Raw genomic sequence first — 10652 nt, forward strand, 5'->3', positions numbered from 1 at the left:
AATATTTTTTTAAGCTCTTTTAAACCTCTTTTGGTAAGATTACCATGTCTCCTATGGTTTTGTGCTGTAATTATGTAAGTTTTACTCTCTTGTAGCTGCTTTATATATGTTATCCATATACATTTGTTAAATAGTCGGTATAAAAGCTCATCAGAGCTTATGTTGTCTATATATCTGTCTTGCCGACTTTAAATAAATCTTATCTTATCTTACCTTTGGGTATATCTCGGGTAGTTGTGAAGTTTAACAACTTTCAGGGTAAATCTTTGCTCTTGAAATATTATTTGCTTGTATTTTTGTTCTGTACATTCGCACACGTCCTGTTTTAGGTTCTCTTATGCAAATATATGTGTATTAATGTTTGGCACCACTGCATCTTTAAGTATATTTTCAAACCCTGGAGCAGGGAAATTGTACTAAACCCCTACATTCTGTAGGTTCGGAAATGTTCAAGGCATCTCAAATCCACAGATACTTGAATGTATGATGCAGATCCCAACAGCTGCCCCTGGCTAACTGTACTTTAAAAAGTTGCCTGTGGCCTCCTTTGGGTAACATCAGTCTTGACCCTGAAAAAAAAATACAACATTTTATGGGCTGCTTATATAATCATAGACAAGTCATGGAACACAATTCAAGTATTAAACATGATTTGTCGACGATATTTCAACTTTCTATAAAATCAAAAAATCCACTAGGGTTATATAATAGCCAATAAAATGTTGTACTTTTTGTTTTCAGGGTCAAGCCTGATTTTACCCAATTGAGGGCACAGGCAACTATTTAAAGTAAGCCATGGGCAGCTGTTGGGATCTGCATCATACATTCAAGTATCTGTTCTCAAATCCATTGGAACCAAAACTATCAGACCAAAAACATTTCCAAGGTGTGAAAAAACCTCAAAGCTAATGCTACATTTCGTCTTAAAAATAATAGTTATAATCCATTGTTTTTAAGTATTTCAAAACTGGCCCGCAATTATATATCTCCCTTATCAATATGTTAATTTTGTGCATTGTCCATGATTGGCCAGAATTATAAACACTCATGTATGTACATGGCGAAAAATACGCAAAATTCAAAATATTGTCTGCTCCATCAAAATGGCGTCGACAAGGCACATGGATGCGAGAATGGATGATCCAGATAATTTGGTTCCTAAACCAAACATATCTGAGATTAAAAACAAAATGTTTCGTCAAGAGATGTATCGTAAAATGAAGATGGAGAAGAAAAAGGTAATCTGATTTACATTATAGAAATCGTACACTTGGGACACCGACATGGAACTAAACAAACTTGCATAGTATTCGGACAGTAACTGTAAATATTATTTAGTTACTGTTACATGTTCATTTAACTGGTTTGATTTAGAGTGTGAGACAGCCGTTTTTCCACTGCAGAAGGGTATGCACAGGCATACATGTCCCTAACATTGGTTGCACATGAATATATTTAGCCCTTTAAATACCCAGCCGGCAGTTACATTGAGGGGACCCACCCTGTGCTAATAACTTAATTCAGTGGCGGATCCACAACATTCTAAATGGGGGGGGGGGGGCACAACTAATTAAAAACATATTAAACTTTTTTGAATGCATTATTTTAATCATATAATGACATGGAATTAAAATTTGTCTTCACTGTCAAAGATGTTTGGCAGGTCAATTGAATTAAAAACATAGAATTTACTAATCTAAAATAAACCTTTCAAAAGACAACAACGATATCTTGCCGGTTTGGGGAATCAAACCAGGGTCAACGGATTAACAGGCTAAGTCGTTAAGCACTCGTCTACCTGTGACACTAATATTTATGCCTTAGAATAAATGCTATATAAACCTACAGTACTGTATATTGATTGCACTCAACGATACTGTACATAGGTACATCGGATGTCATTGTCATTTAAGTTAACTAAAGGAAAAACAACTTGACAACAAATTCAAAAAGGGTTTCAAATAAATTATTACGTATAAATTTACAAAGGCTCTAGCAGAATTCCGAGAACTAGACAATAATAAAGGCCGAAATGGAAAGTTTCAAGGCAACGTTTTGAATTTAAACTTTGGTCATATGCACGTCATGCACACATATCTTGTTGACACACGGTGACATTATTAAAAGCAATGACGAACATAATGTGCACATGTTAACAGTTTAAAACAACTTTATACCATATTTCTGGTATATGACATATTCTGAACACAGTTAACTTATGCGTATAACTGCAGCCATATTTGTCTACTTTTGATCAGCTGTCTGAGTAAAATGCGGCGCTGATTTTTCATTATCGAATGTTTGGGACTCAATGTCATTTTCATGAGTCTTTTTCGTGTCGTATACTATATCATACTCGATAATCAGGATCAACTATTTATTTGCTCAAATGCTTATATAAAAATTTAAATTGTGACAAAACAACTTATTTGTACAGTTAAATCAATGTAGATGTGCCCCCCAAAATCATTACTTGCCAGCCCGCTGGGTGGGGCATGGGCTCTCTGTTCCCCCCTGTAGACCCGCCACTGTAATTACTTTTCAACCAATCGTCACCAAATAACCAGCGATAGTCTGAGAATGTTTTAAGCCAAATCACGGACAAACTAACAAAGTAAGTGACTAGCTTTACAAAATCACAATCTTCCGTATTATGAGGCCCTTAACATGTCAACCTTTAATTGTGATTATGGTATATACTGGGATTTTTCTTGGGTTTTTCTGGTTGAACGATTTATCTACATTGGTTTTTTTTTTGGGGGGGGGGGGGGGCGGTATAGGGTTGGTCCTGTCAACGCAACTGCGACAGGGTTTGAATTTAGCACTCGCACACTCGCAAAATGCGAGCCTTAATTGAAAAATGCGAGTTGAATTTAAAGACACTCGCAAAAATTTGCGAGTTCAAAATTTGCAGCAAATATGCAATCCTTAAAAAAGATATGAACATAATAGAAATGCCTACTTTCGTTTTCCGATAATCACACAGAAATTGATGACATAGATTAGGGTTATGGGCACAGGCAGGTACTCGTTACTATGTGGCAGGTTCCGTTCTATGTATTTTTGGTTTTTCGTTTCCCTTTTTGGTGCGGCGGTATTTAGTGATAATCGCATCGAGACACAGTCTGTATAATGATGAGAAGCAAAAAGATAAGTTTTTTATGCGTGTTGATTTTAAAATTGCAGACAGCTGATGGCAATGATAAACCAGTTCCAAACAAAGAAGCCAAAATGAAATAATCTGTCCGTTAAAACTGTTTCGATGTGGAAGAGGGAGTTGAACATTATATTGACCCTCAACACAGATGACGAAAGGAATGTTTTTAAAATATTTCGCACATACCAATACTGGCCTAATCAAGTCTTCCTCAGTATGTAATGTCAGTGTTACATATATGATGATATTGTTTAATGTACATGATAATTCATTAAAACAATTACACTATACCTTAAACCATTGTTTATATTATACAATATATACTTTTTCCTTGCAAACACAAAGGTGAGTGAGTGCCTGGTTTTGCAAGTTAAAAATTTTAGCACTCGCAAAAATTTGCGAGTAGCAGAAAAAGTTGAATTTGAACCCTGTGCGGCCTGTGTTTGTAAAGGGTTATTATTTTAGTTGTCCTTTTTCCTCAAGATGAAAAACACACACACTTCACAAATGTTCAAACCTCAAGCCTGAAGATCCCGGTTATAAATACAAATGCTTTTGGAATAAAATGGTATTGAAATCTTCATCCTTTAAATTTGCTAAGCTCTTAAACACCCAAACATATATTACAGGGCACATGTATAATGCTTGCTAAATATTGAATCTTGAATAGACACGAAATTTAACTTTTTGCAATTCTATGTTTTAGACCTTCAAACCCTCTTTGCCACATCAGATAGACAATGGTAGATGGCAAAGTCCTTGAACGATTATATTTTTTATTCTTCTGCCATCACAGGCTTGAACCCCAAAAGAACACATGATGAAGAAAGTAAAAAAACACTATCAGCATGGAAATTCAAATGATATCTGACTATACATTAAATATCAGGTCATTGCAAAACAATTTATTGTCATTTTTTTTCAGATGAAAATCAAAGAAAAGAAGAAGAAAATGAAAGAAGCAAAGGCATCAGGGGAAAAGGTTTGTTATTCATTTACTTTTGCCCTAATGATTTAAAATCTATTGGTGAGTCCATGATTGAACAGACCTTTTGAGTCTGTTTGGTGTAGGATGAACGTTAACATTACATTATACCTAATGACTTTGGAGTTTAAATAAATATCTATGTCCATCACTTTATTTACATATTCCCTTAACATATACAGGTTGTAAAACAAACTCCAAAGACCATAGAGTCCATGAGAATTCCTGATGAGACCATGGTCAGCGCCGAGGATGAAGAGGTATGCTAGAACAAAGTTCGTTCATTTGGACTGACTCTTAAAATGTATTTATTTAGATGAAGCGTTATTTTTACTTACATACAAGTTGTAATTAACTTAAAAATACAACATTTGAAAATGACTTTTACAAGGAATAAATAAATGAAAAAAATAATTTGAAAAATAGGAAATGTTATCAGGAATTCTAAAGTTCAGGTTAAATCCTGAGATTATATCAGACTTTAGATTATAGTACAGTTGTTAAGATTATCATTTGCATCAAAAACAGGAGAGCCTTCAAATGAATATAAATGACTTTGGAAACAATTTCAGAAAGGGTCAAAACCCTTACCCTGCTTTAAGCATGAATCCCTCATACTGAAACAGATCCCCGTTTATATTTCAGGATTGACAATTATTAGCTGTTAGAATCCCTGAGGTTAACTTATGTATTTAACAATTTATTTTTTTGGCACCATAATAATGCATATGTTACCTTTCAGTAATAACTTTTTATTGTTGAACAACAGGTTCGCTTGGATGAAGCTATTGATGAGATGGCCGGCTATTTTAACATGGAAACCACACCCAAGATCCTTCTCACCACTTGTGACAGGCCAGGCGCTGTATGAACACATTATTGGCACTAATTCTACATATCTTTGAACCTTTCATGTTTAGTTATTCAATGACATTTTGCAAAATGAGTCTAGGTAGGATTTAAGGTCTGTTTTGTGGAAAAAAATAGAATAACTAGTTTTAATACATTTTGTCTTTATTGAATTCAAAAGGAACATGTCATATATGTTGTCTGTCATATACTGAGTTTTATCTTTAGACATACTACTGAACAGCCCTCATGTACATTGAACATACAACTGAAGTCTATCTTTGTTTGACAGAGGACAAACAAGTTATGCAAGGAGATCAAGCGTCTTCTGCCCAACACAACCTTGTTGTACAGACGTGGCCTTGACCTGAAGAAGGTCATTCCCCAGGCCCTTTCTCGGGAGTATACAGATCTCATTGTCATCAACGAGGACAAGAAGATGCCCAGTATCCTTCATGTTAACAATAAACATTATCACTTCTCAGCATAATGCAGGAAATCATGGTAATAAGGATTAGTGTTTAAATCAAACAATAACACATATTTCAGTTGCATTTAAAAAAATAAAGTCTTGCAAAAAGGTTTTATACTGTTTCTTGATGTTTAAATTTGATTTTCAGGCAAGTATTAGACAGTTTAATGAGACAGCTGTTAAAACAAAAAGAATAAATGCAATAAATATGCTTTAGAACCAAAGATATACTAGTATATTGTTAGCTGTATTGTAGCATCATGCTTTACTGTGTTTATTGACCCTTGACGTGTTGTCTAGATGGACTTGTTCTGTCCCACCTTCCAGACGGCCCAACAGCCCACTTCAAACTCTCCAATGTCAGGCTAACCAATGAAATCAAGGTATAAAATGCAATGGATTAATCCATTTTGTTTTGTTGCTACTGCTGAATGACCCATTCCAAAATCTCTCCAGTGTTAGGCTCAGCAGCAAGGTCTAAGTAAGTTGTAGTGACAGGGTTATTAACTTAGTTTTTACAAAGTGAAACCTTGTTATTAGTTCACCAGGTTTTCACAAAGTGAAACCTGGCTATTAGAATGAAGAACTTCATTTTTTAGATGGACTGAAGGGCTGGGTCATTCCCACCTATGGTATCGAATAATTTTAGTTATGTTTGACATATAGTTACCAAACTTTGTACATTGTATATAGCAATAGATTATGGCAACCTTTCATGGGATTGCATTTGGGGCCCCTAGGGGCAAGGCCGATGTTACTAAACATAGACAAATAGTTGGTACTGAATAATTTAGGGTTGACATATTGTGACCAAACTTGGTATAAAGGAAGAGTTTAAAGAGGACTTTCATGGATTTACGTGTAGTGCCCGTAGGGTCAAGGTTAAGGTCAATGTTAGTAAAAATAGAAAAAGGATGCTACTGAATAACGTTAGATAGGGTTATTTCATCAAAGTTGGTACATAGGAAGAGTTTGTAAGACCTTTCATTGGATTGTGTTTATAGGGTCAAGCTCAAGGTCACTGTTACTAAAAATAAAAATAGTAAAACAGTTGGTACTGAATAACTTTAGATAGGGTGGACATATTGCGACCGAACTTTGTATATAGAAAGAGTTAATTGATACCTTACATGCGATTGCGTTTGGGACTCCTAGGGTCAAGGCTACTGCTACTTAACATTGAAAACCAGTTGAATATTAGTTGGTACTTAATAACTTAAGTTAGGGTTGATATATTGTGACCAAACTTGGTATATAGGAAGAGTTTATGGGGGCCTGTCATGGGATTGCGTTGGGGCCGCTAGGGTCAAGATAAAGATCACTGTTACTGAATCTCATAAGGAAGGCTGAAGTTCTTCAGTCAATCATTGGAAATCTGGTTTCGTTGCATTGCGGCATTCCTTGTATTTGATATAAATAAAGCATAGTCTGTGTTAGTTTTATTTTAATAGTTCCTTCATTAATATAGCAGTATGACAAAAAAACTGTTTAAAAGATTTGAAAAGTTTCCTTTCAGCCTCATCTTTCCTCTCAACACCGTATGTCATATCAAATCAAGATTACACAAAGTTGCTCTCATAATTTGTTCAAAAAAATTCTCTTTACAATTGTCAATAAATTAATTGTATTTTTTTTATTTATATTTCGAAAACCTTAATTGAAATTGGTTTTACAACCATAAGCATCCATTTTCACTATTGCATATAGATGGTCATAGCATATAGACAAAAATTACAATTATGACAGGATTTGGCAACATTTAAACAAAAGTTGTCAACATTTCAATGTTTATTAGGGTTATTTTGGTTGAAATCTACATACTTTTGAACAAAACAGTTTTTTGCTATCATAATCAGGGAGAAGGGTCATGAGAAGCTTTCAAGAGGCCATATCAACATGCTGTAGATTCTGTATTTCTCCATAGCCGGCATTACCCATAGCCGGCATTACCCATTTATGTATTTGTATGCATATCTTGAGAGTCTGAAAAAACCAGGGAACCATTTCAGAATGCTGGTGAGATGACGGGCCACAAGCCAGAGGTGATACTGAACAACTTCAACACTCGTCTGGGTCACTCTGTGGGACGGATGCTGGCGTCCATGTTTCCACACGACCCCAACTTCCATGGGAGACGCGTCGTTACCTTCCACAACCAGCGAGACTTTGTCTTCTTTAGGCACCACAGGTAAGAGCTCATATATTTACAAATATTGATTTGCTGTGTAGATCTGTTACAAATGAACAAAGAAGGTGTATACTTATGAAAATCACCTTAATAATCATTTTTTTAGTGAAAAGCATGTATGAGTAGACCAGTAGCAAAAATCACAACTCTTATCTGTAGGAATGTAACATGGCACCAATTATTTTGAATTTGTTTGTTCACCAGGTACATATTCCGGAGTGCCCAGAGAGTAGGTCTTCAAGAGCTGGGCCCAAGATTTACCCTCAAGCTAAGAACACTTCAGAAGGGAACTTTTGATTCAAAATATGGAGAATACGAGTTTGTTCACAAGGTTTGTATATCAAGCCCAATTGGTTCATGTACAATATTTTATGTCAGAGTTATTAGCAACTCATACCGGTAAGTATCCACATTGAAAAATGTAAAAAAGTTATTAAGTATGTAAGAACACATTTCAAATGGCGCTGTAATAATTAACAAATGTGACATTGCTTTAGCAAAGTCTTGCTTGATTTAATCAGATAAACATGAAAGGTGAGAGAGGTCTTGAGGTATACCTGTCTGTATTTCACCAGAGGTTATTGATTTCACCAGAGGTTGTGGATTAGAGCCCCAGTAGGATAAGAGTGGTCTTGTGGTATACCTGTCTGTATTTCACCAGAGGTTGTGGATTAGAGCCCCAGTAGGATAAGAGTGGTCTTGTGGTCTACCTGTCTGTATTTCACCAGAGGTTGTGGATTAGAACCCCAACAGGATGAGAGTGGTCTTGTGGTCTTCCTGTCTGTATTTCACCAGAGGTTGTGGATTAGACCCCCAACAGGATGAGAGTGGTCTTGTGGTATACATGTCTGTATTCCACCAGAGGTTGTGGATTAGACCCCCTGCAAGTTGAGAGTGGTCTTATGGTATACATGTCTGTATTCCACCAGAGGTTGTGGATTAGACCCCCTGCAAGTTGAGAGTGGTCTTGTGGTCTACCTGTCTGTATTTCACCAGAGGTTGTGGATTAGAACCCCAGTAGAATGAGAGTGGTCTTATGGTCTTCCTGTCTGTATTTCACCAGAGGTTGTGGATCAGAACCCCAGTAGGATGAGAGTGGTCTTGTGGTCTACCTGTCTGTATTTCACCAGAGGTTGTGGATCAGAACCCCAGTAGGATGAGAGTGGTCTTGTGGTCTACCTGTCTGTATTTCACCAGAGGTTGTGGATCAGAACCCCAGTAGGATTGGAGTGGTCTTGTGGTCTTCCTGTCTGTATTTCACCAGAGGTTGTGGATTAAAGCCCCAGTAGGATGAGAGTGGTCTTGTGGTCTTCCTGTCTGTATTTCACCAGAGGTTGTGGATTAAAGCCCCAGTAGGATTGGAGTGGTCTTGTGGTCTTCCTGTCTGTATTTCACCAGAGGTTGTAGATTAGAACCCCAGCAGGATGAGAGTGGTCTTATGGTATACATGTCTGTATTTCACCAGAGGTTGTGGATTGGAGCCCCAGCAGGTTGAGAGTGGTCTTGTGGTCTACCTGTCTTTATTTCACCAGAGGTTGTGGATTGGAACCCCAGCAGGTTGAGAGTGGTCTTGTGGTCTACCTGTCTTTATTTCACCAGAGGTTGTGGATTAGAACCCCAGCAGGATGAGAGTGGTCTTGTGGTCTACATGTCTGTATTTCACCAGAGGTTGTGGATTAGAACCCCTGCAAGTTGAGAATGGTCGCTTGGTATACATGTCTGTATTTCACCAGAGGTTGTTGATTAGAACCCCAGCAAGTTGAGAATGGTCGCTTGGTATACATGTCTGTATTTCACCAGAGGTTGTGGATTAGAACCCCAGCAAGTTGAGAATGGTCGCTTGGTACAGTGTATATGGGTCTGTTCAAAGTTTAACCAGAGGTTGTGGATTAGAACCCCAGCAGGTTGAGAGTGGTCTTGTGGTCTACATGTCTGTACTTCACCAGAGGTTGTGGATTAGAACCCCAGCAAGTTGAGAATGGTCGCTTGGTATAATGTATATGTGTCTGTTTTAAAGTTTCACCAGAGGCTTCGGATTAGAGTCCCGACCAGGGGGAGAGTGTGAGTTTTTTTGCAATTTATAAGGGTCTGTTTAAAGTTTCACCAGAGGTTGTGGATGAAAATGTTCCACAAGAGGCCTGTTTGTTCTCATGGCTTCTCAAAAGTGGAACATTTCAATTGTGTTTCTACTATGGAAACGGACCATGATTCATATCAATCATCATATAAAGCTCCTTTTAAAAATAAATATTTTTTTCTAGAACTGAACTAATGAACATTAAATCTTTGGTTTCAGCGCCACCAGATGGACACAAGTAGACGGAAGTTCTTCCTGTAACAGGTTCAACCTGTCCATCTCAGATGAAAGTGATTGTGAAGCTAAATGTATAAATATGTATATACTCATACCATTGGCATGGTACATGACTGTATTTTGTTTTGGTTGTATGTTGTATTGTTTGATTAATAAATATGCAGTTTTAACTTAGTATTGTTCTGAGAAGTTTGTCTGAGAAGGCTCTGTACTATGGATGAGAACAAAGTGTGTGTATTGGTGCTGCAGATTATTTAAAAGGCTATAACTCTTCAATGCTTTGCTCTATTTTACAAAATACACTGATCAGAATGTTCATTACCATAAAGATGTGTAGCTCCTTGCCCACACAGCATTTTACAGTTGTTACCACAGAAATATGAGTAGTTGAACAAGAGCTCCTGTTTTACAATGTTGAATAAAGGGCACAAGTAAATCTTTTAAAGGTATGGCCAAGTTAAGTAATCCCCAACTGGCAGTGGGCATAACTTAACAACCATTAAAACCAGAGTTATTGTCCTTGCTACACACATGTTTTTTGTCAATAGTAACATTTTGTTTACGCCCCAATATCAAGGTTCTATGTGAATATCTTGAATGGCTAGTAAGTTATGGCCAAACAATTTGCATGACTTTCCAACTATGAAAGGACATAACTTGATAGATATTAAACCAGAGGGACCTTAC

The 10652-nt window shown here is 36.8% G+C and overlaps 1 protein-coding gene across 1 annotated transcript; it reads left to right on the forward strand.

Annotated features, from left to right (window-relative positions):
* Window positions 1-1103: 1103 nt before the first annotated feature.
* Window positions 1104-10135, forward strand: LOC128214318 (ribosome production factor 1-like). The gene is made up of 9 exons (XM_052920728.1): window positions 1104-1238; window positions 4083-4139; window positions 4325-4402; window positions 4912-5007; window positions 5284-5437; window positions 5764-5846; window positions 7473-7651; window positions 7856-7982; window positions 9948-10135. Exons 1-9 carry the CDS (start codon window positions 1104-1106, stop codon window positions 9987-9989), a joined length of 951 nt encoding a protein of 316 aa, XP_052776688.1. The 3' UTR covers window positions 9990-10135.
* The last annotated feature ends 517 nt before the right edge of the window (window positions 10136-10652 follow it).

Source organism: Mya arenaria, chromosome 13 (genome assembly GCF_026914265.1).
Source record: "Mya arenaria isolate MELC-2E11 chromosome 13, ASM2691426v1".
NCBI lineage: Eukaryota > Metazoa > Mollusca > Bivalvia > Myida > Myidae > Mya > Mya arenaria.

Excerpts from the sequence above, each read along its gene's own strand:
- LOC128214318 (XM_052920728.1), top strand. The coding sequence starts at position 1,104 with ATGGCGTCGACAAGGCACATGGATGCGAGAATGGATGATCCAGATAAT. Across the intron at positions 4,140-4,324 it reads CAAAGGCATCAGGGGAAAAG|GTTGTAAAACAAACTCCAAA; the intron begins GTTTGTTATTCA and ends TAACATATACAG. Across the intron at positions 5,008-5,283 it reads CTTGTGACAGGCCAGGCGCT|AGGACAAACAAGTTATGCAA; the intron begins GTATGAACACAT and ends TTTGTTTGACAG.